The following is a 24,947-nucleotide window of genomic DNA, read 5'->3' on the forward strand; positions in this document are numbered from 1 at the left end:
AACAGTGTTTTGGAGCAGTTGATGCCAACATTGGAAACAGAGCCAGAGGAGTGAGAGTACGAGGAAGACGAGGAAGTCCAAGGACCGTAATCTCTGATGAGATCTGAGCTACTTTGGTTGACCATGTGGTCAACCATGGTCTAACAATGCGGTAAGCTGGGCAAAGAGTACAGCCAAATTTGAGCAGGTACACTGTAGCATCCATCATCGGGACTTCACGAAATGAGAACAGGTAAAAAACTGCAGTACTGCATATCAATACAGTACCCAATGAGTACAGTAGTTGACTGTGACTGTTCTCACCATCCTTACCCTCTGCTTATCTGAGATTTTTCTTTGTCTGCCACTCTGGGCCTTAACTAGAACTGTGCCTGTGGTCTTCCAATTCCTCACAATGTTCCTCACAGTTGAAACTGAGAGCTTAAATCTCTGAGATAGCTTTCTGTATCCTTCCCCTAAACCATGATGTTGAACAATCATTGTTTTCAGGTCATTTGAGAGTTGTTTTGAGGCTCCCATGTTGCCACTCTTCAGAGAAGATGCAAAGAGGAGAAACACTTACAATTGGCCTCCTTAAATACCCTTTCTCATGATTGGATTCACCTGTGTATGGAGGTCAAGGGTCACTGAGGTTACCAAACCAATTTTGAGTTCCAATAATTAGTGCTAAAGGTATTAAAATCAATGTAATGACAAGGGTGCCTAAATGTATGCACATCCCTAATTTTGTTCAAATAATTCTTGCACACTTTCTGTAAATCATAAAAACTTTATTTCACTTCTCAAATATCACTGTGTTTGTCTCCTATATGATATATTTAACTGACATTTCTTATCCAAACAACCAATGATTTATAAAGGAAAATCATGAACATTTACAGGGGTGCCCAAACTTTTGCATACCACTGTAACTATGTGCAAGTAAGTCCTATACAATCCCACACTTGATGTATACACTCAACAGTCTATAAAATATACATATTTCAGTATTGTAATCATGACAATAGTGACCACTCCATGTCTATTTCTGATATTGTCATGTGTGTTTCAGAGTCCTTGAGCTAGAGGTGCTGCAGTGGAGCACCCGTTCTTCATTGATGAGGTTGGATTTAACCTCACAAAAAGACGAAGGAGGGGAAGGAATATCATAGGCCAGCCATTGTTGAAGTCCCTGGCCAGTGTGGAGGGAACATCACAATGTGTGCAGCGATTACCCACCACAGCATCATCCATCACCATGCTACCCTTGGTCCCTACAACACTGCCCATCTGATCACATTCCTTGGACACCCTACACATCACACTCATCCCAGCAGATCAGATAGATGATTTGGCCCAGAGCAGCTCAGGTACGTTGTCATTTGGGACAACGTAAGTTTCCACCGGGCTGCTCTGGCTCATAACTGCTTCACTGACCACCCACGCTCCATATTCTCCATTTCTCAATCCTACTGAGGATTTTTTCTGCCTGGAGATGGAAAGTGTATGACTGAAATTCACAAAAGCGTATACCCCTTAACCATAAGCTATGGAAGACGCATGTGGAGATATAGCAGTTGATGCTATTCATGGCTGGCATCGCCATGCTCTGCGATATTTCCCTGTTGCTTGGCCAGGGAAGACATTTTTTGTGATGTGGAGGAGGTGCTGTTTTTTTTCTGTAACTGTACAGTATTTCTTCTGTTGTTTTGTATGTAGACCACTGTATGTGCAACTTTATGTTGGTTGGGCTGTACACTGTGTATATTGTTTTTGTGGGAAACATAAAATATATTTGTTACCATGTATTTGAGTGTTGTGAGTATAAAAACCATCCATCCATTATCTACCACTTCACCCTCCTATCCCATCCTCCAGTTGTGCCTATCTCAGCTGACATAGGGCGATCGGCGTGGTCACACCCTCACAGGGCCTATAAAAACAATATTCAAAAATATTTTACACACTTATTGTAGGAGCCATTTGGCCTCTTCCCTGTTTAGCTTTTTATGGCCACTAGGTGGCATAATGAGGTAACTGTGGGTCATGTAATATAGGTGGGAACTGCCGTTCAGGTAACTGGTGTTGCTGGACGAAGGGGAGCACACACAGTTTTTGACCGCTTCGCTTCGCTCCACTTAACTTTGCTTTGTTGCGCGTTGTTGCTGTCGTGGACTCGTGGTATAATGTGAATGAATACAAGTGAACAAATGTGAACAGTGGATAAATGGATTATCACGGTGAGCTGCAATAAATATACCGAAATATAAGCCATGAAGACTGTTTCATTTCCGTACACAAGTACACAAGGATAAAGTTAAGCGCGTCAGGCAGGTGCTTGTCTAGCAACCCCCGAGAGACTTCAAGTATTTGGCTTAGTCTCTACACTTATGTATGTACTGTCTGTAGTAAGTGTAACACTAAACAAAACAAGGCCTAAGTCATTATGATCAATGGAGAAGTGTTTTCCATTCATCATAGTGTTTTACATTGAGCACATCAGTGTTCAACTGGTTCTTATAAATGTCTTCTGAAGCCCCAGCTTTGAATTGTGTATTTGATTTTGTGGTTCATTTTTGTTGTGTTGTTTGTTGTTTGATAATACCAACACAAATTTAATTCCATAGATAAAGCAATAGATGATGGATGGTAAAATAAATATGTAAATAAATAGCTCTGTGGAGAAAAAGGGACAAGCGACGTTGTGCTTTAACTCCCATTTCATTAGTGGACACTGTGCAGCCTGTTATTCATTAACATCTATCAAAGAGTGAAGCAGCAGACCTACTACTCATGCTATGTTGAACAGCCTGGAGCCACTTCTAATTATTTCTGAAATAAAGTCTGAAACCCTGTAATGAACGATGGAAACAGCAGGAACAGTTTCATTATGTGATCAATCAATATAGCAGTTTAACTTTGCATAATCACAACTTTCACAGGCTTCATTTACAACATCCCATACTGACCTGACAGCTCCAGGAAGTCGGGTTTGTGGCTGAAGATTAGGTAGTTGTTAGCAATGAAGTGCAGGAGCCAGACGTACAGCTGCTCAGCATTGTGGCACTAACAGTCAAATATAACAGATTAGGAGACATTAGATAGTTTCACTGACACTAACATTAAATCAATCACAATGACAGAGACCCCTGAACCTTAAGGCAAGGCTATTCAACTTAAGGCCCGGGGGCCAGATCCGGCCCTTCAAGCAATTTGGACCGGCCCGCGGCCCATTAACGAATAAATAATGACTGTATTATTAAAAAGCCAAAAATAAAGTAGCTTCGCCTATTTCTGACTCTTTGCGATACTTTGCGTCCCTTTTTGGCAAATACTAGTACAGCTGTAATTGTAGGCAGCCCATGTATGTACTAGAATATGTTGCACTACAAGCCAACTGTAGCAATTGTACCTGAATATTATTGGTACTGCTAAAAAATAGCCTATTGTGGACATTGCACCTTAATGTTGTTTATATTGTTACCTCTAATTTTGTAAGAGCCAATTGTGACTGTTATACCCAAATGTTGGTGGTACTGTAACTGTGACCTTTTTGCACTATGCGCAAATGCTGGCCCTCCAGAAATGTTAGTTGAATAACCCTGCTTTAAGGTCTGAACCCTCACAGTCTTTGATGAAGTCGCCTGAGCACAAAAGAAGCCGCAAGACTCAAAATGAGATGAATAGGAGCGGGACAAGAATTGATGCTCCATATTACATTACCTTAAAGACATTGGAAACAACAAATGTGGCTTAATTTGGTGAGTTTTCTTTCTGCTGAGTTATAGAGCGACCAGGGAGTCAATTAAAGGTCCAGTATGTAACATTTAGTAGGTTTTTTGTTTGTTCTGGAAATTTGATCGTAAAATACTAGAAATGTGTCAATGATATATGAGAGTATTACAGAAAATGACAATAAATAAAGCTATTACAACACAACTATAGCAAAACAAAACAAACAATCAAATACACAACCCTGGTGTGTGTCTAATGTCTAACGCTCGTTTTATAAGTATTATGGGATATCTAACAACAATGATGACACATCCATGGGTGAGTCACAATCAACGGCTCAGTGTTTCCTCTGTGTTGTGTCTCTCTTTGTCCTCCTGTCCTCTTCTGTATCTCATGTGTTAGCACAGTTAACTCGTAAATGTAAACAGAAAGACCTGGCTGAAATATCAGCACATGTGAACGTATCGTCCTCCCTGTACCAGGTATCTGTGTCCGTGAGACACACTGCTGTGGTAACATCATAATACATGACATTAAAGTAAGAGATTTTGTCAAATGTGCACGCTCGCGCTCGGTGCGACACAGGATATGACATGGTGTTTGTAGCAAACCCGGCACACGACCATAGACTTAGCTTTATTGTTTACTGTATATCAATACATCACAAAGCAGTGATATGGTCATAATAAAATTCATCTACTTTATTGTATATCACATTGTCACATTGGATGTCACTAATTCTTACACACTGGACCTTTAAAAAAAAAAAAAAAAAAAAAAAGATTAATTCACTCTTTTGGGCAGTGATGAAAAAATTTAATAAATGAATAACCAATTAAAGAATAATGGGTGGACACTGGGCCTGGTTTCTCATGACATTTAGCCTCAGAGTGTCACTGACCTTTGCTCTGCGCAGCAGTCGGACCACACTGATCCCCGTGGATGCCAGCTCTCTGCTGGGCATGCTCTGAAGGTAAGCACACACACACACCTCACACAGGTGCTGCAGACGTTTCACCTGGTACATCTCGGCACAGACGAGCACGGCCATGGCCTGCAGCACACTGGCTGGACACACAAACACACACATAACACTGACGTACTGTACATATTGTTCAAATCACAGGGGAGCAAAGGGAGGGCTTCTTGAACAGGACACAAGTGCCCCTGAAAGGTCCAGCTGCAAATCTAACAGTGAAATAAAGTGATATTTATTACATGATCCTTTTGTTTGTCCTGGAGGACGTTTGATGTGGATCTGTGTTCAGTCACGTCACCAATCACACGACAGAAAACTGTAAAGACAACATGAGTTTTCCTACTGTGACTGTAAGAGAATGTGATTCGTGAAATTAGAAATTACTGATTAATTTTCTTAGAGTGACATTTGTGTTATAGCAGTTTATGGCCAGTAGGGGGTGATATAGGGTGTTCTGCATGCAGTTACTGAAGAGACTTTACCTGCATTAAAAGCAGCAAAGATGAAGTTTCATGTATTACAGTTTTTCTCAGTCGCTTTGGTGTTTTTCTCAGATCAGAATGAAAATTCTCATAACATTTAGTCATTTGTGCCCATCATAGTAACTATTTCTCCTTCTTCTTTTGGACATGTATCAGTTGCTTTAATACAATTCTCTGCTGTTTTATAACATTATCATTTGCTTCTGTCATGTCAGTCAAAATGAACTATACTTATGGATGCTGAATAGTCGTTCCCTATAAAACTAATAGTCTTCATTTCATTGCTTGAGTCATTTCATACAAAACTGTTAGTTATCAAATTCTCTCATGCTAATTTTATACCTTTCTTTCTTTCATTTTTTTCCTGGAAATGTCTCCTAAATTGAACAATTGCGCTCAGGTGAACTTCAGCTCTCACTCATGAGGAGGTGTGTGAAGTATTAGCTGTAACCAATGACAAGCCACTTGTTCACAGTCACTCAGGGATGAATCCCATGAACCCTCACTTGGCAAACATATGTGAACCGAGCAGGACATAGTGTGAAACATTTCTACAATTCTGAAAGTCAGCATCGTGGAAGAGGGGAGAGGATGTGGGGAGGAAGGGGAATGGGACAAAACAGGGGAAGAGGGAGAAGAGACCAAACACATAGGCAGAGTCCTAATAAAATTAGATGTTGTGTATGTGTGTACTCATATTGTGTCAGAAACTCATTTAGACGGTACATTCGAGGATTCATCTCTGATGATAAATCATGGATACTATATTTTTCGGAAAGACAGGAATTCATATGGTGGAGGGGTTGCTTGTTGTATTCAGTCATATACCTGCTCTAGTGAGGAAGGACCTGATGACATCTGATACTGAAGTACTCTGGTTACAAATTCATCTGACACATCTTAAACCAATATTACTAGGATGCTGTTACAGGCCCCCTAAGGCTAATAGCTGCTATTTAGACACAATTTGTGATATGCTAGATCATGTCAGTGGTACTAATTATGAAGTGTACTTTTTGGTTGATGAATGTAGATTGGAATTCTTCTTCTTGTCCAATGAAAACAAAACTTATGGATACATGTGCTGCTTGTAGTTTCTCTCAGGTTGTAAAGAAACCCACCAGAATAAGCTTGAAGAGTGATGGCACCAGAGTTGCTACTTGTATCGATCACATATATGTAAATGTAAATGTTTGTTCTGCCTCCATATCTGTCCCTATAGGCTGTAGTGACCATAACCTTGTAGCTATCGTAAGGAAAACAAACATTCCCAAGCCTGGGGTTAAGGTATTAAATAAAAGATCTTTCAATCATTTCAATCCAGACAAATATCCAGAGGATATTACAGTTTTTCTTTTTTTTTTTGTTTACACACAAATACTGGTACTTGAGACACAATGACCACAACAGGTAACTCATGCACCAACCCCCTGAACCAACTCTGCTAAACTACAAGCACAATTCCTGCTTTACACTCAAATTGCAGTTGTAAAACACACTTTTTTCAAAACACTACACACAATTCTCTGCATTTGGCACAATTTTCATGAAGAAAATCTCTTGTTTTCACAAGGAACAAACTGTCATTCAACATTCTAAAGTTAATTTCCCTACTATGCAAACTGACTCATCACATGGGAAAACACCTGTCACACAGGTTTACAATCTGCAATCAGTGCTTTAGCATAAAAGGGTTCTGTTTTGTATGTAGACCACTGTATGTGCAACTTTGTGTTGGTTGGGATGTACACTGTGTACATTGTTTCTGTGGGAAATATATAGGAATACAATATATGTGTTACTGTGTATTTGTGTGTTTTGAGTATAAAAATAATCCATCCATTATCTAACGCTTCATCCTCCACCGGAGGGTCGCAGGGTGACATAGGGCGATGGGCGGGGTCACACCCTGGACAGTTTACCAGTCCATCACAGGGCCTATAAAAACAATATTCTAAAATATTTTACACACTTATGTATGTACTGTCTGTAGTAAGTGTAACACTAAACACTAAAAAAGGCCTAAGTCATTATGATCAATGGAGAAGAAGTGTTTTCCATTCATCATAGTGTTTTACATTGAGAACATCAGTGTTCAACTGGTTCTTATAAATGTCTGTTCATATGATGGTTTGTGTGTCATTTTAAAACAAAATACCATTTTCAGGTGAGCACCTGATCGTATCCGTAACAATCATAGTACAATCTCTCATAGTACATTATGACTCTCTGAGACGCTCTGATTATTGACTGTTGACCTGGTTGACCTGGTAGCACATGTTGATGTGAAGTTGTGTAGCCATTGTGTTTTATTTTGAAAGGGGGGCAGAAATGTTTTACTTTGAGTCTGTGTCGCACTTACTGTCTGGTGCGAACTGCTCTGTTGGAGTTTACACGGTTCAGCAGCGGCAACGGCAAAAATAGAACTGCTACCTATTGATATCGCTGCGGCGCGGTGAGCCGATTCTGGGACGCTGCTGAGACGCGCCACATCGCGTCTGGTGGAAATGCTCTCATTGATTAGAATGAAATTGATTTGCAGCGGCGACCGTGCTGCTGACGTGCCGCAGCTGTAATGCGTCCAGTGGAAATCCAGGGTTAGGTGGTGGACTGGATCAATAACAATAAACTGATCTTGAATGTGTCTAAAAACGAATTGTATAGTCATTGGAACAAATCATTCTTTAAGTTCAAAACCAAAGCTCAATCTCACAATCAATAAAACGGTGATAAAGCAACTAGAAGAAGTAAAACTTCTAGGAGTCATCATTGACAATAAAGTATCATGGGATGAACATATAAAAAAGGTTGTGACTAAAATGGGAAGTGCCATATCAATAATCAAAAGATGTGCTAAATATTTAACGCACCAACTGGTTAAGCAAGTGATACAGGCTTTGGTTTTGTCTAACTTAGACTCCTTCCATATAAGGAAGTTTACAGTTGGTCCAGAATAAAGCAGCAAGAGTAGCTCTTTCTTGTGGATGGAGAACTAATGTTATTAAAATGCATGAATCAGTAGGTTGGTTGGATGTTAAAATTAGATTTTTATCATTATTGATGTGTTTTATTAAGAATGTGATAATGACAAAATCACCTTTTATTATTTATAGAAGTTTGTCTTTCAGTTCAGCAGCACATAATTATTCAACAAGGCATGCAGTCGGAGGTTGTTTCACTTTACCAAAATCCAAGATTCAACGTACAAAAAAAACTGCGAACTGTACTTTTAATCCTCAAAATGAAATAGTCGGTGCTCATGTTGACTAGTGGAGCTGCCTTGCTGCTTTGACCTTGACTGCTGAGCCCTTACACAACAGTGCAGCTGCTGCAGCCTTCGTCTCCATGACTCAACCTGAAGCTCTATCTCGGGGAAACAGCGTGTTCACCCCTCATTGAACCTAAACTGCTGCTTTAAGAAAGAAGGTGAATATTACTCAGAATGTATTGTTCTGAAACTTAATGTTGTCCTTTTTTATGACAATACTAATAAGGAAGGTGACAAGAAATTTACCGCCATAATTATGGAACTAACAATTTGCATAAGGAGGGGGTTGCATGTGGACAGCCTATAGACTTAGCCATTCATGCATAACCCTAACTAAACAACCAGTTCCACAGAAATGATGGGACAAGGTTTTGGTCTCCATCAGGACTACTGGTCCTGACAAGGTCAGTGTTTATGCCTGTGAGTGAATTGGGAAACAGTAAGAAGTGCCAGTTCTCCCATTATCCATATGAGGCATGTACGCCTGTCTGTATTACTAAATCAATCAACATTAAATGATAACATTTTTCAGTAAATAAACAATAAACTGCACTGTTTCACACTTTGCCAACTTGTATATTTAGATTTTACAGTTCCATGTTATGTGGTGTAATTATGCTGTTCCTCCAGGACACAAATGTGGCAAGAAGTCAGTGATTAGAACTAAACATGCGTGAAACACATTAAACACTTCAAATAAAAATTGTTATTCTTCTTCTTCTTCTTTAGGGGTCGCCACCGTGGATCATCTGCCTGATAGATATTGTTCTTTTTTTAACCATAAAATAACATGTGTCACATACTGCACCCTGGGAAATGATTATACTTGGTCATAATAATGCATTGGACAGGGTATGAATATGACTTCATTATATGTCATTGACCTTGTCTTTCTCCCTCTCTCTCAAGTTTGTGTCTTTCCTTCCTTCCTTTCCTCTCTCTCTCTCTCTCTCCTCATCTTGCAGGCTACAGGATCATGGTCCAGTTGCGAGGCTATTATCGTTATTATTATTATGATTATTATTAGCAGTAGTATTATTGTCATTATTATTATGCTATAATTAAAGTCGATATCGGTATCATTTTTCAACAATCTCTGCTGCTGCTTATATACATGACTGTTGTTCTATAAACATGTCATCACTGACTCTAACTGTCCTGTATACAGTTGTTGTATATCTGCTCCTGGTCTCTTTCTTCTGTCTCTACCTCATCTCCTTCTCCTCCTTTCTGTCCCCCACCTCTCCTCTGTCTCCCATTTTTTCTTTCACCCCATCCGGTCGAGGCAGATGCTGCACATCTTTGAGTCTGGTTCTGTCAGAGATTTCTTCTTCTGTTTTCTCTCCACTGATGCCTAGTGTTTGCTCAATTGTTAGCTTTCTCTGCTCTCTATAATGCTGTAAAAGTGCCTTGAGATAATTAAAATGAATATGCCAGGCCTGTACGTGGCACTGCTGCAGATATACACCATAACTGGAGAAGAAGATATGCGTATACGATATGTGCACTGTGTATAAACTTTTTTAAATAAAGCTTTTACATTACAATGTATACAATCACAGAAACAGAATGAAGAAAGGTTATCATAAAACACACAGAGCAAACAATCTCACAATGACAAAGAGAGCACAACAGAGAGGTGGAACTATGAATCATCATTTTACCAAATAGTGTTATTAGTTGTGTACACTTAAACGCAAGGGTGGGGTTTTAAGATTTTTTTTGGGATCTGTTTTCAGTAAATAGCACTTCAGTGCTCCCAAAACAATAAGAAACTCTTGACTCGTTGTTGTGTGGACAGCCCCTGATCAGCATTTTCAACTTTCACAATACAGGATATTTCTTCTTGCAGTTTTAATCATGCAGAAGCTTCCCAAACTCTCCTTGATGGATGTTCTTTAGCTCGCTGCCACTGGAGACTTATCAGTATTAATTAATTTGAAAATGTCAAGCACAGTGTGCCAGGTAGTGACAGAGGAAAAACAACCATGGCAATTCTAGGGGTCGTGATTTGGCATGGTGAGAAGAACGTGAATCAGTGATGCCAAGGGTGGATTCTGTCATCTGCACAGACAATTGAATTGTTAAGCCTGGTGCTGTTCTCCACACGCCTGCTCACACTGACACTGGCAGCCAGTTACACTCACACAGATGGACTGTGTACTATGTCATCTTCATTTTCATTAGCAAGGCCTCCAGATTGATATGGCGAGGTCGTGGGAAGGAGCGTCAGGTGTGTCCTTAGTTTGAATGAGAGCTCCCTTAAAGTTACAGTAGGCAGGATTTGTTTGGTGCTATTTTTTTGTTCAATAATCCTATGATAAACTTTCCTTTCCTGTTATTTTTGTCTTTGAGTTACTAGAGTTGTGTTTTTGTCCTTCTTGGTTGTTTTATTTTGATACTCATCTTTTGTCTTCACATGTCACTTCATCCCTCTCCTGCCTTTTAGATTAGTTGCCCTGTCCTAATTAGTTTGACGGGTCTGTGTCTAGTTGTCTCTCGCTCCCTCAGCTCTGTCTCAATAGTCAAGGCTGTAAGTGAAGTCACTTGAAGGAGGTGGAAGTCAGACGTTGTGAGAAATGTGACACAACGCACCAATTCTCCTTCTTATTCTCCTAATAAATTCTGACAGGCTGTACACTGAGAGGTTGAATGCTGAAATTAATCCCTGTTCTTCCTTCCTTGTTAAAAAAAATCTGATGAAATCATCTAAATACCAGTGACAAATGTTCCCTGACAGCCTCGGGTAGGTACTGCCTACCCTGACCTGAAGTCACTGCTAAATACATCCATCCATCAGCTGACAGGGTGATAGGCGGGGTCACACCCTGGACAGATCAGCAGTCCTCCCAGTCATACTTCAATTTACCTAATCCCCATATTTCATGTTTTTGGACTGTGAGATGAAACTGGAGAATCTAAATACATCTAAAATATTTTTCAATATAGTTGAATTTTTTTTTAAAGTCATTATTTTCAGTCAGTTCTAGTTTTGTATTGAACCAGTTTTAATAATTTTGTGATTATTTATTATTTCATGTAGAAAACAATGGGGATGCCACTGGTGTGTGATGTGTCTCAGACTGACAGACTTATTAGTTTCACTAATGTGTCTAGTTGTCTCTCCTTTCGTAGTGTGTATAAATACTCACCCTTTTTCCTTTGTTCGTTTTCAGATTGCCTGTTCCTGGTTAGCTCATTGTGTCCTGTTCTCCTTTGAATATCTATTCAACTTAATATAAGTTTTTTTTACCCTTTTTTTACACTTGCTCCTGGCAAGCCATTTATTGTAACTGTTTATTTGTAGGTCCATTTTTAGGAGCCATTGAGCCAGGGAGGAGTGTGGAGCATGGGGCCGGGAGATGCAAAAGTTCACTCTAAAAAATGTTCCCAGATAGTCGAACACACAAATGAATGGCCCGTTTCATCTTTGTGGAAAAGAGTGTAGCACAGTTGTGATTTAGGATTTGTGCTCTAAAATTACATCTGAGGTCCATTGTGTTGCTATAAAAAGCTGTTAGATCTGTGACAGATAAAGTCACTTTAATCTCCCTCAAACCCGTTCCATGTTACTCTCCATTATTCAACTGAAAAAAAACAATTGTTATTTCCAGCACCATCCTAAGGGTGCAGTTATATGTGGATGAATGAATAACACAGAGTGAAATCAATATAATAGACCAAAAAAACTCAATCTGCTGCAGGGATTGATTAATCCACCCAGTGTAATGAAGAGGTCACAGTGATGGAGTTGTCATTAGGTGCAGTAAACTCACCAGGACAGCAGGAGTCAGTGTAGAGGTACTCCAGGAAAGAGAGGAAGGCATCTGAGGAGACTCCATGGATGGGCACCACTCGACTCCGGGCCTCTGCATATTTTCCGCTGAACATTGCTGCCATAACATCACAGCGAGCCACCAACACGGCCCGATGAGCTGGCAACACGCTCCCTACAACACAATAAACACCAGGGTTTAGAATGTCTGATATACTGACTACTGAATGATAAGGTAAGAGAATTCTCTATATCTACAAATCGAACCTATCCAATCTTGTACAAAAATGACTTATTTAGAAAAAGTATTGGTTAAAATAAGTAACTAAAATTTGCCACCAAGTGTTGTGAATGGTTGTTTGTCTCAGTATGTTCCCTGTGATGGACTGGCGACCTGTCAAGTATGGACCCGCCTTTCGCCGTACTGTATAGTCAGCTGGGATTGGCACCACGAAGATGGTCTCATGTGGAGGATAAAGTGGCAGTAGATGCTCATGTCTTTTTCAAACCTTTTTTTTTTGAATATAAGGAAATCATTTTTTTATTTTTAAATCTGATTTTTGAAGTATACCAGACACCAATATCAAAATCTTGAGTTTCTACTAAGGACACACAAATACCACTTTTTCTACAAGTACAAGAACTTCAGAGAACTTTAATTCCATTAAAACAAAACAATTATTTTGAAAACAAATTTTACTTTCCTCACTTTGGGAACAAAAATACAACATTAGATACTATTGCCACCGTTTAAACATTTACAGTCTCCTCCAAAAGCATTTGAAGAGTGAGGACAATTGCTTTGTGTTTGCTGTAAAACATTTGGGTTTGACATCAAAAGATAAATAAAAGAGCTTTTATTTACAGGTATTTACATCGAGAGCATGTTAGACTGTTGTAATGGAACACCATATTTTTAGGAGAGCAAAAGTATAGGACCAGATGAATCTGGAATTAGATTTAAATGAATAATACTTAATATTTAGTGTCAAATCCTTTGCTCTGCATTGTGTTGGTTCTTTAGATGTTTTAGTGCCTACATTCAAAATTTGAATATAGAAGATATGGCCATTTAATGGCCATATCTTCTTCAAATATTATCGGATTTGGATGTGTTGGACATGTCTAGCAGAGCACAAGTTACAGCCTGCTCTACTTTTGTCATCATTACTTATCTTAAAGTATTTACAAACTGCTGACATTGTGACACATCCGCTTATTGCAGCTCACTTGATGTAAAGTGTTATGTGCAGCAGTATCAGAGCACTTTTAGGAATACAAATACAAGTACACTAGGGCAGAATTGGACCAATGGTTCCCTAGTTTCTATCAATACCATTATCAGTATAAGACAGTCATTTTCTATGTTTCAAACGACTATAAGCAACACATTTTTGCTAATGTATCTATCACCTGGCCATAACCAGCCACTTCAAAATCATCATATTCTGCTCCTATAATGAAGATATAAACAGCCCTCATCATTACAATCTGTGCGCCTGAATTTTATGTTAACAGTGATTTTGACTCTGTATCAGACTAATATTGTATAGGTCATCCCCCATGACCACTAACATTAAATGCCATGAACAACCAGTGACAGTTCTCATCACACCCAGTAACAGGCCAGGGCAGAAAAACAATGACACTTGTTTTCCACTGCTTTAACCTCCACACAAGGGTCGTCGAGCAGCTAGAGCTAATCTAGAGCCAGGTGGCAAAAAAGGAAAGGTGAGGTACATCCTGAACAAGGTGCCAGTCTATCGCAGGGCAAACAGATCATCTCACAGTCATACTTACGGTCAGTTTAGTGTCCAATTAACCTATTCAAGAAATCTGTATGTGTTTGGACTGTGGGAGGAAACGCCACAGAGAAAGGTAACCCTAACCCTAACCCTTGGTCTAATTGGGATCAGAACCCATGACCTTATTGATGTGAGGCCACACTGTCAGCCACTGGGCCACCAAAAATATGAAAAACATCAAATACTCTTGGAGATTGACATTCTTGTAGATCTTGTAATTATATATTTTTCACCTCTAAAGTGCATGGAAAAGTAAAGCTTAATGCACTATATGAGTTAAAAAAAAAAGGTCAATATTTCTGTATTTCACGGATTGATCCTTTAATGAATGTGCAGCTCTTGGAAAAAGCTATCTGTGAACTGAAACACAACAGGAATGAAAGACAGCTTTAACTTACTGTATTTGCTCAACAAATGGTTGAGCCGACACTGAGATCATAATTCAGTCAGGGCTAATGAAGAGTGACCTCCTTCTGCTGACTGATGATGCATGTGTGTGTGTGTGTGTGTGTGTGTGTGTGTGTGTGTGTGTGTGTGTGTGTGTGTGTGTGTGTGTGTGTGTGTGTGTGTGTGTGTGTGTGTGTGTGTGTGTGTGTGTGTGTGTGTGGGGGTGTGTGTGTGTGTGTGTGTGTGTGTGTGTGTGTGTGGATCCAATAGATATGGCAATGACCTCACCTTGCACCATGAAGATGACATCAGAGTAAAGAGGAGAATTGAAGAGGTTGACAAGTGTCTGTGGGCCGAGCTGAGCTGCCCTTGCACTCGGGGTATCCCTGGACCCCTGGACACACACAACACACACACACACACACACACACACACACACACACACACACACACACACAGAGAGAGAGAGAGAGAGAGAGAGAGAGAAGAGAAGCATACTGAGTTCCTCTGGATGTCAGGTGTCAGCTAATTACAATTCTGTGCATCTCCCACACCTCACCTGCCTGTGGAATACAAATGTCTCCAAAAACACACTTAACAGCATAATGAAAACTGGATAATGCTAAGAACAAGCTGGGAACCAGACAGCGATTATTTATTAGGGCTGCAACTAACGATTATTTTCATCATCAAACTGTTGTTGGTTGGTCCAGAAAATTTTTGTTTTGAGTTAATATCGTTGTAGTTTATGTTCATGTTCAAGGCTTGTCGGATGCCACCATGTCATACAAGGGTGGGCACCTTTTCTGATTCTAACTGTATTGTTACCTTCCAGATAAATCCAACATTGAAAGCTAATTGAAAGCGGTCAGCTCCCAAGAACATTCATGTTGAGTCAGACAACTCACAGATGGTTGTTTATTAAATCAGAATACAAATAGTTTGGGGTGTTGAGTAATCATCTTGAACCTCTGTCAGGTGTGGTTTAACACACACACACAAACAGCAACACCAGCGCAGGGCAGCATTAGCATTAACAGTCAGAGCGAGAAAGTTTTGCACCTTAAAAAGCCCGCCAAATTGAGAGCGAGTGTGGACCATTACTTTGAACAGAAAATGCAGCTTTCTATGGATTTAAAGAGTGTTGAATATGTTCTTAGATAGTTAATGCAAACATTTTACACATATGTTGTATCTGTAAGTGGCAAAAAAATGTATTTGTGTCCTCACTGACATGTTATCAGTGAGAAAGCGCATCTCAGCATATTCCTCAATGACTATGTGTCGGTACTTTATATAACAATACCTGTCTTGCAGCACAGATCTTGTTTTTCCTTGGCGCATGTCTTCATTATTTTGTCCTAATTCTCAGTGTTGCAGAGGTGATTCCAAGCAGTAATTATGTAAATATGCTAATTGTAGCCACATTATTACTGTTTCACAACAAAATCTTGCTAATTAGGGTCCTGTTATGTTGCAACTGCACAAACGTGTGTTTACCCTCTGCCTGACACATGGGTATTTAACCTCTTTCGTTGGAAAGTGCTGTTACATCATATGCATCATACGGTATAACAAAGTTTTAATTATATGAAATAGGAGAGAAATAGCTCACCCTTTCTTTCCCAATGAGAGACCGTATGCACTCCATAAGCTGAGCAACAGCCAGCGAGTTCTTCAGCTTCTCTTCCAGGGCCTCCTGGAGATGCTCCCACTCCCACGCTCCTACAAAACATCCACAAACACAGATTATGTGGGCCCACAATAGTAACACTTACACAAAAACAGGCTGGTGCCATGCAATGAGCACCCACACACATTCTGCCAAATATTCACAGGCAAGCAAACTTCTAAAATATGTCTGCTTATATCCAGGCGCTTCTGAGTAAAACCCTGACCAAAATCAAAGTCAGCAGGTTATAGTTTTGATTTGTTTTCTTGTCTTTTACCAAATCAAATGGCAAATGACTGTATTTTAATGTATATTCTGTATTAAGATTGCAACATATAATCTATCCCTAAATGAATCACCAGTTATTTGATAACTTTAATCAGTGATTTATTTTATAAAATAGAAAACTGTGTGTCATCTCAGAGTGGTTTTCTTGCTCCTCTGTGAGTAAATCTTTGGTTTGTGATCTTTGGTTTTGTTTCACCATTTTCTGAACCAAACGATTAATCTATTACTCAAGATATAAAATATAATATAAATAATGATCTGATGTAACCAAATAGTTTTACCTATTGTGTTTCTCATCCAGTTATATTTAAGTGTAAACCACAGGTAACAAGGTAGCATGGTTATGCTGCTGTCCATTTTCATAGGAACTCGGAAGTTGGAACTAGGATTGACGTCACCCCCGAGTTCACTGTATTCCACTTGAGAAGTCGGATGTACAAACATATCTCGTGCTACCCATTGTTAGCAATACCAGTCGATAACAACTCACACAAACAGTATAGCAGCATGTCTACATTTACAAATGGAACAGTTGCAATATAAATATAAATCAGTGGGACACTGATTTATTTTGAAACACAAATCACACTAACACTAACAATAACATTGTTTGTATGGAGGAAGCCATCTTGTATTCCTGAACTTGGGGTGTGTGAGGACAGCAGGTTTTCTCTCTTCAGAAACCGGACCCACGTGACCTTTATTCCGAATTCTGAGTTAGAAATACAAATTCAGACCAGCATGATACTGAAAGGGAAAAACATTATTCGGCCTTCTCTAAAGTTATCAGCTCCCATTCCTAAGCACAAGCCTAAACAATTTAGGACGGCTCCTGCCGCAACTGTTGTAATCACAGTGACCTCTGTATAGCACTGGCTCCAGTCTGTTGTCTACAGAATTCGTCTCTTCATATTTTCGCTGAGCCTGACCGGAATGGGGCTGACGACTGATGACGCTACTGCGTAGTCCTCCCAAGGTCAGCTCCATTTATCAGCAGAGGAAGCACCTTTAAGAATCCTAACTCTGGGAAACACCAAATATACAAAAACAGTTGACTGTATTTTCTAACTGAGAAACAAATTGTACAGATTAATACTCACTCTGAAGTTATTCATTAATACAATGAATTATTACCACATCCCTCAGTCTGCTCAATCATTTTATTTTTGGCCCACTGAGATGGAAAACGAGCCCTAATGAATGACCTGGATGAACTTAAAGGGATAGTTCAGGTTTTTGTGAAGTGCAAGTGTGTGAGTCACTAACACACCATGAAAACATTGCTGCCAGTGGAGACACAAGAAAAAACACTAAAAAATCAAATCTATACCTGCTTAAGTCCATGATATCTTAAGATACCAGTGCCACAAGGGGGAGCCTGCATGTCAGCCACTGACACTGACACTTCTTTAACCCACTTTTTTAAAGCTCACTTTAAGTTCACTTGCCACACCAAGGTCCATAGAGAAAAAATGTTGTTGATTCACTGCTACCTTCATCAGTAAATTCTAAGAGCGCGAGAGTCAAAGGAGAAGCAGAGGAACCTTCTGTGCACTTTGTTACGTTTTCCTTATGGGAAAACGACTAAGAGCTAGAAGAGAGGACTCAGACAGGACACAGAAGGTAAGTAAAACGTGTTTATTAGCCTAGGTGTACAGCAAGCTAATATCGGACGTAAGTCTGTACTGGACGAGTGAGATACGAACTGCAGCTGAGCCGGGAAGAGTCAGCAGCTCCACAGTGGCAAAAGTTCGTGCTGGTGTTCCAGAGGAACGGACTCACTCGGGTTGGTGAATTGGTGAAGAATGTACAGAGTCCCAGGAGATGCTGGAGAATGCTGGAGAGAGGCAGCGCCTCGACTCGGCAGGAGACCAGGGCCAATTCTGATTCCTATCTTAACCCTCAATCTTAACCCTCAAGCTCAACCCTTAATCTCAACTGGCCCTCAAAACCAAGTGTTGAGGGTTATTTTGTCACTTAGAAATGGGACACCCCTTAAATGCAGATACGTCTTCAGACTGTAGGGGGCAGAATAACGTGAAAGCTGCGTCCAGTCTGTCAACTCCAAAAAAGAAGAAGAAGAACACATTTACGTCACGATTATTTATTACGATCCGTTTGTCAGTCAAGTTATTAGGTTGTCAGTTAGTTATAAGATGATACTCATACAAATACCACAACCACGGACATATTCAGCTGACAGTTACCACACACCACGGCTTATTGAAAAGTCGACTCGAATCGATAAAATTAATACGTCGCTCCTAGGCGCGGAACTGTTTACAGATGCCGACTGTTTCATGCCGGTTCATGCACGCCCACAGCGAGCCTTGTGTGCGCGCGAATAGTCGAGCGAATAAGCGTTGCGGGAAAGTTTTAGAGTGAGCGACAACTTATATTTTAGACTTGAAACATGGCGGAGGCGGAGAAAACCGTTCCGCCGAAATCTTGTAAAAGGTGGGAACACTTTGCCATTCATGAACCTAAAAAGGGTGTTTAGCTGCAATCTTTGCAAGAGCGAAATGGCGTGGCACGGGAGAACCACGGTGATTAACCAGCACCTAAAAAGAAAAAATTACAATTGCAAATTTACAAATTACAAATGTTTCTTTTTTTTTAACCGATTCATCGATTAATCGAAAAAATAATCGACCGATTAATCGATTATTAAAATAATTGTTAGTTGCAGCCCTATTGAAAAGTAAACGATAGCAAAAAAGATCCTAAAATAAAAATAAATGTTACGCAACAATGACGTCAGTAATCCATAATATGGGCCTAAACTAAGATAATATGATGGTTTTCATAATTTTTATATCTCTATTAACAAAGAAAATATTTAATTTGTAGCATACTCGTTTCGCTGCTTTCGGCACCACCTTTGTTATGACAAAACACGCAATGCATTCTGGGTAGCCCTTGCTCCCAAGGGTGGTCTCGGAAAATCTCAATATTGAGGGCGATACAGCCCTTAAACTTGCCCCATAACTTAATTTTTTCTGAGAATCAGGAGCACGCATTTTTGAGATTGAGGGTAAAGATTGAGGGTTAAGCAAGGAATTGGAATTCACCTGTGGTGACCTGGAGAAACGAGTGGTGAGTATTCTTCAGGGAGTCAAAGTTTCTAGTAGCAAGGTAAGTAACGTCTTTACCGGCTGAAGCGAAACAACGGACTGACGCTGGTGAGAGGGGCGACTCCGCCTTAAGAATCCTCCTGATCACTGATCAGAGGCAGGTGGGGCGGAGCCGTGCAGGTGGAATCAATCACCAGCGTCATCTTGGAAGTAGGTCAACCACGCCTCCTGCAGAGAGGGAGAAAACACAGAGCAGCAGGGAACACACAAGAATACTGCAGGAATGTGCATGAGTGTGGATCGTGACAGTACCTTCCCCTCAATGGGTGCCACCTGGCGCCAAAGCAGGAGCCCCAGGATGGTCACGGAGGAAGTCCAGGAGTAGGGTCTGGTCCAGGATGAAGCGACGGGGAACCCACGACCTCTCCTCAGGACCATAACCCGTCCCGTCGGAAGGGGGAAGACCAGTGACGAAGTCAACGGCGATGTGGGACCAAGGGCGATGAGGAATGGAGAGAGGGTTAAGGAATCCTGCTGGTAGACGATTTGAAGACTTGCCTCGAGCACAGATGGGACAGGCAGAGACGAAGGTGGCCGAGTCCTGGGCCATGGTAGGCCACCAAAACCGCTGCCTGAGAAACTGGCCATCCAGGATGGCAGGCGAGCTTCGAAGAATGCCCCCACTGCAGCACCTCAGAGCGCATGGCTTCGGGAACGAACAGGCGATTTGGGGGTCCACCTCCTGGGTCGGGTTCGGTCCGTTGGGCCCTGCGTACCCTCGTCTCCACTGGCCAGGAAGCTGCGCCCAAGATGTAGGACGGGGGTAAAATGGGGCCTGGTTCTTGATCCGGGGGGTCAGGTGAGTAGAGACGAGACAGGAAGGAAGAGGGCCCAAGGAAGAGGGCCCATCGAGGTTGTCGGGAGTTCAGTCTTCTGGCGTTCTGGAGGTAAGCCAAGTTCTTATGATCCTTATGGGCCTCCATTCTTGAAGCGTCAAGACGACCGCCAGGAGCTCCTTATTGCCCACTTCGTAATTCTTCTCGGCGGGAGAAAGACGACAACTGAAGAAGGCGCAGGGATGGACCTTCTGGTCGCTAGGGTCCCTTTGGGAGAGGACCGCCCCCACCCTGATCGACCTCCACGACGAACTGAAGCTCAGGATTGGGGTGAGACAGGATTAGTGCTGAGGTGAACATCTCGGCTTCTTTGGACAAGATGAAAGTCTGTTTGGGAGAAGTGAGTTTAGTGAGGGGCTCTGCAATATGACTGTAATTTCTGATGAAGCGTCGATAGAAATTAGCGAAACCCAGGAAGAGTTGGAGTTGCTTCCGGTTCGTAGGAGTGGGCCAGTCCTTCACAGCGGAGATCTTGGTGGGATCAGGAGAGAGACTACCTCGTTCTATGATGAACCCCAGGAATGGAACGGACTGGGCATGAAAAGAGCACTTCTCAGCTTTTACGAATAATTTGTTCTCTAGTAGTCATTGCAGCACCATGCGGACATGCTGGACATGTTCCTCTTCTGTCTCAGAAAATATCAAGATATCGTCCAAGTAGACGAAGAGGAACTTGTCCGGCATGTTGCGCAGAATGTCATTTGCCAGGTGTTGGAAGACGGCAGGGGTGTTTGTGAGGCCGAAGGGCATCACCAGATATTCAAAGTGTCCCATCGGAGTATTGAATGCCGTCTTCCACTCGTCTCCCTCTCGAATGCAGACGAGATGGTAGGCATTCCGCAGGTCCAGCTTGGAGAATAAACGTGCCTTGCTGAGAGGGCTGAAGGCGGTGTCCAGGAGGAGCAGGGCGTACCGGTTCTTAATAGTGATGTCGTTCAGTCCTCTGTAGTCGATGCAGGGTCTGAGGGAGCCGTCCTTCTTCTGCATGAAGAAAAAACCTGCACCGGCTGGAGACGAAGAGGGACGAATGAGACCGGCAACCAATGACTGATTGATATAGTCCTCCATGCTCTGGCGTTCGGTTCTGGAGAGTTTGTAGAGACGTCTCGAGGGTAGCGTGGCTCCTGGGAGTAAGTCTATGCCACAGTTGTAAGGACGATGAGGTGGCAGAGAGAGAGCACGGTCTTTAGAAAACACTTCAGCCATATCATGTAGGGATCGACCAATTATCGGTCTGGCCGATAATATCGGCCGATATTCGGCATTTTTGCGATAATCGGTATATCAATAAACACCCGCGGTGATTATAGCCTATGTTTAACAGCACACGTTAAAGTGTCCTTGTTTGTTTTCAGTCGCCTCTCCCTCAGCGCTCTCTTTTTTCAATCAATAAATTAACCGTCACGTCTTCAACTCACGTGTGTAAAGTCGACTTTATTGTTATTGTTTTAAATTCCAATTGCCAAGTGCCTTATTCTTATTTAAGTAATATGACATACAATTCTAAGCACAAGAGTGTACATTTAATGTTCTGAGATTCTGAATATGACTTATATAACACAAGCTCTACCATCAGAGCTATATAAAGGCTTGTATACAATACAACAGTGTAGACAAAAAAAATAATTTGGTATTGGCGCTATTGCACGACATAATTAATCATTATATTGCACAAAGTGCCAGTAAACCCAAACAGCAGAAAAGTTGTTAACGTACAGTATGACATAGGCCTACACCAGACAGAATTCAGTTTGGCATCATCTGTGCTATTTGAGATTTCTTAGGTACCAAATTATTAAAACCCATTTAATTTTATCTATATGTCACTACAGATCTAAAAAGAACTTGTTTTGGAAAAAAAAAAAAAGTACGAAAACTCGCTGTAAATCGATGCTCGCTGTGCGTAATAACAACTCTAACTGCAGCGTCTTCAGTTACCCAGCGCCATAGCTCTGGCTTACCTTGGTCAATTAGGGTGATTGACAGCTCGTTTTAATGCGTGTGAATCACTTCATTAGCGAGTCAAAAGGGCATAAATGCATATGACGCATCTGTGCGGACATTCGCCCTTCTCTAATCAGAACGATCTAATGTCGCTCTGTAATGATCAATCAGACCGGGATTTGTTCCCAAAGCATGCTGGAAAGTGTAGTTCTTCAGTAGAAGTGGTTTTGTTCTGGTGGAAATAACTTGTTTTGATAAACAGCAAAGGTAAGACAACATTTCTGCTTGTATTTCTTGAAAGTCGGTTGTTGTTTTGCTCTTATTTTGGGGCTGGATCCATGAATCTTGGTCGTAGAGTGATAAAAATGGTACTGTTGGAATCTGAAGATTTTCCGTTGTCCAGTCGACACGTGTTTTTTTTTGTTTACATAATCACGCTGACGCTCCGGTGCCGCTTTTCAATGTGTGCACATTGAAAATGCACATTGTCTGCTGTTTGATCCATCGGTGTTTAAACTGTGTTTGGTGAACATACGAATGGTTTATATGAGCTTTTAGCTGAGTTTCTGACCTTTCTGTGGGTATGCAGTATGTCTGTGTTTATTAAAATTAGATATGGTTTTATGACGTTTTTGTCGCTGCGTGGGGGCAGCATCAGTGCTGTGCAGGGATAAATCCGCAGGTAAACCCGGCGCGTTACGCTGACTGGTAGAGAGCAACTGTGGTGGGGAACAAACGTCTGGGGCTGGGCTAACCTTCTTGTGGGCTAATGACTCTGAAATGTCTCAAAATCATCCTCACATCGCCTAGGAAAAGTTGAGCACATGGCGGATGCACAGAAAGTGCATGAATGTCACTAACTCGTTTAGCGGAAGCCAGAGCCAGCAGTAACACAGTCTTAAGAGACACATGCTCTTTAAGTCTGCCTCCTCCAGTGGTTCAAACGGGGGCCCTTTAAGCCCCTCCAAAACCACAGCCAGATCCCATGGCGGTCAGTGGCGGAGCTAGAGGGGAGGCCGGGGGGGGCACTGGACCCCCCTGAAATCTGATTGGATAATCTGGTTAATCTCTTCTTTACGGATGCCCCCGGTACCAGCGTTACAAACGTCATAAAACCATCTAACTTTAATAAACACAGACATGCTGCATACCCACAGAAAGGTCAGAAACTCAGCCAAAAGCTCATATAAACCATTCTTATGTTCACCAAACAGTTAAAACACCGATGGATCAAACCTGCGGGAGCAGAATACAACGTTACAGCGCACTCATTGAAAAGCGGCACTGGATCGTCAGCGTGATTATGTAAACAAAAAAAATGTGTTGACTGGACAGCGGAGAATCCACAGATTCTAACAGTACCATTTTTATCACTCTACGAACAAGATACACGGATCCAGCCCCAAAATATGAGCAAAACAACAACTGACTTTCAAGAAATACAAGCAGAAATGTTGAAATGCTGTTTATCAAAACAAGTTATTTCCACTGGAACAAAACTGCTTCTAATGAAGAACTACACTTCATGGACCTGATTTTTATTTGTATTTTCTAATTATTTAGAGTTTGACAATAACACAGCAGAATGTAAATGGCTTTGTCAAAACAATAAATTAAAGCCACTTTTTTGTTATGAATCTTTTGATCTGCCACAATAATGTAGTAATGCAGTTACATGAAAATACCTCAAGTTGAGGGCTTTCTCAGCAATTTTTAGGTGAGATTAAAAATGAGATTAATTAAATTAATTATCGCACTACTTTTTTAATCGCTTAGTTTAGCACTAGACAGCACTAGTCCTAATGAGTTGTTGTTTAAAATCACTTTTGTGTTCAGATAAAAGTTCGTTTTGCTAGAAGCCACAGGTATAAAGTTAACAACGTTAACATTAAGTGAGTGAGTACCAGAGAGAGAGCATTTTCATCATTTTTGTAAAAAATTGTCATTATTGAAAGATTTTGTAAATAAATTAAATACATTTTGTTAATTGTTAATAAACTGCAAATTATACACACAAATTTGATCTCCTGTGTGCTTAGTATGTACATTTTAACATTAAGAGACTCTGATTGCAATTCATTGCTCGAGAAACAAATTCATTGTCATAGTCTGTGGACCCCCTGAAATAGCCTTTGCCACCCCAAAGTCTAGCTCCACCACTGATGGCGGTACCAGTGGTCTGGACACAGGAAGAAGCCCCCTTCATAAAACGGCAAACCAGCGGGTGCTGGCTCACAGTTTGCTCCCCAAAATCAATGTGATAGCCGCCAAGTACACTTTGATTGTGGAGAAGGCTTTTTGTTTGTCAATCAGGTCCTGCAGAAATGACAAAATCAATCCCACTGGACACTGAAAAGGAACGTGGCTGTTTCTGTGGCACCAACTCTCGAACACTCTCCACTTACAGTCATATAGAGACCTAGTGGAGGAGGCTTGACCACTTTTGTATAGTGGAAATCACACGCTGTGAGAGTCCCACAGCTGATAGATTGAGCCACTCAGGGGCCAAGCCCACAGCGCAATGCATTCTGGGCGCTGGTAAAAAATTAAGAGACACAGATCGGTGATGATCGGTATCTCCTCCCACGCAACTTGGTCCTGAGTTTGCCCAAAATCCTCACATAACAGCCTGATAAGCCATGAGCAGGGAGAGAACATTGAGC

The 24,947-nt window shown here is 41.1% G+C and overlaps 1 protein-coding gene across 1 annotated transcript in view; it reads right to left on the minus strand.

Annotated features, from left to right (window-relative positions):
• Positions 1 to 24,947, minus strand: part of rhobtb3 (Rho related BTB domain containing 3) — a gene marked incomplete at both ends in the record, with an annotated part of 54,153 nt that overhangs the window by 947 nt on the left and 28,259 nt on the right. Inside the window, 5 exons of the mRNA XM_083906067.1 lie at positions 2,949 to 3,045; positions 4,616 to 4,782; positions 12,220 to 12,393; positions 14,699 to 14,804; positions 16,026 to 16,135. Coding sequence (XP_083762193.1) covers positions 2,949 to 3,045; positions 4,616 to 4,782; positions 12,220 to 12,393; positions 14,699 to 14,804; positions 16,026 to 16,135 — 654 coding nt within the window. The remainder of the gene's footprint in view (positions 1 to 2,948; positions 3,046 to 4,615; positions 4,783 to 12,219; positions 12,394 to 14,698; positions 14,805 to 16,025; positions 16,136 to 24,947) is intronic.

This window comes from Microchirus variegatus, assembly GCF_963457635.1.
Source record: "Microchirus variegatus genome assembly, chromosome: 19".
Taxonomy (NCBI): domain Eukaryota; kingdom Metazoa; phylum Chordata; class Actinopteri; order Pleuronectiformes; family Soleidae; genus Microchirus; species Microchirus variegatus.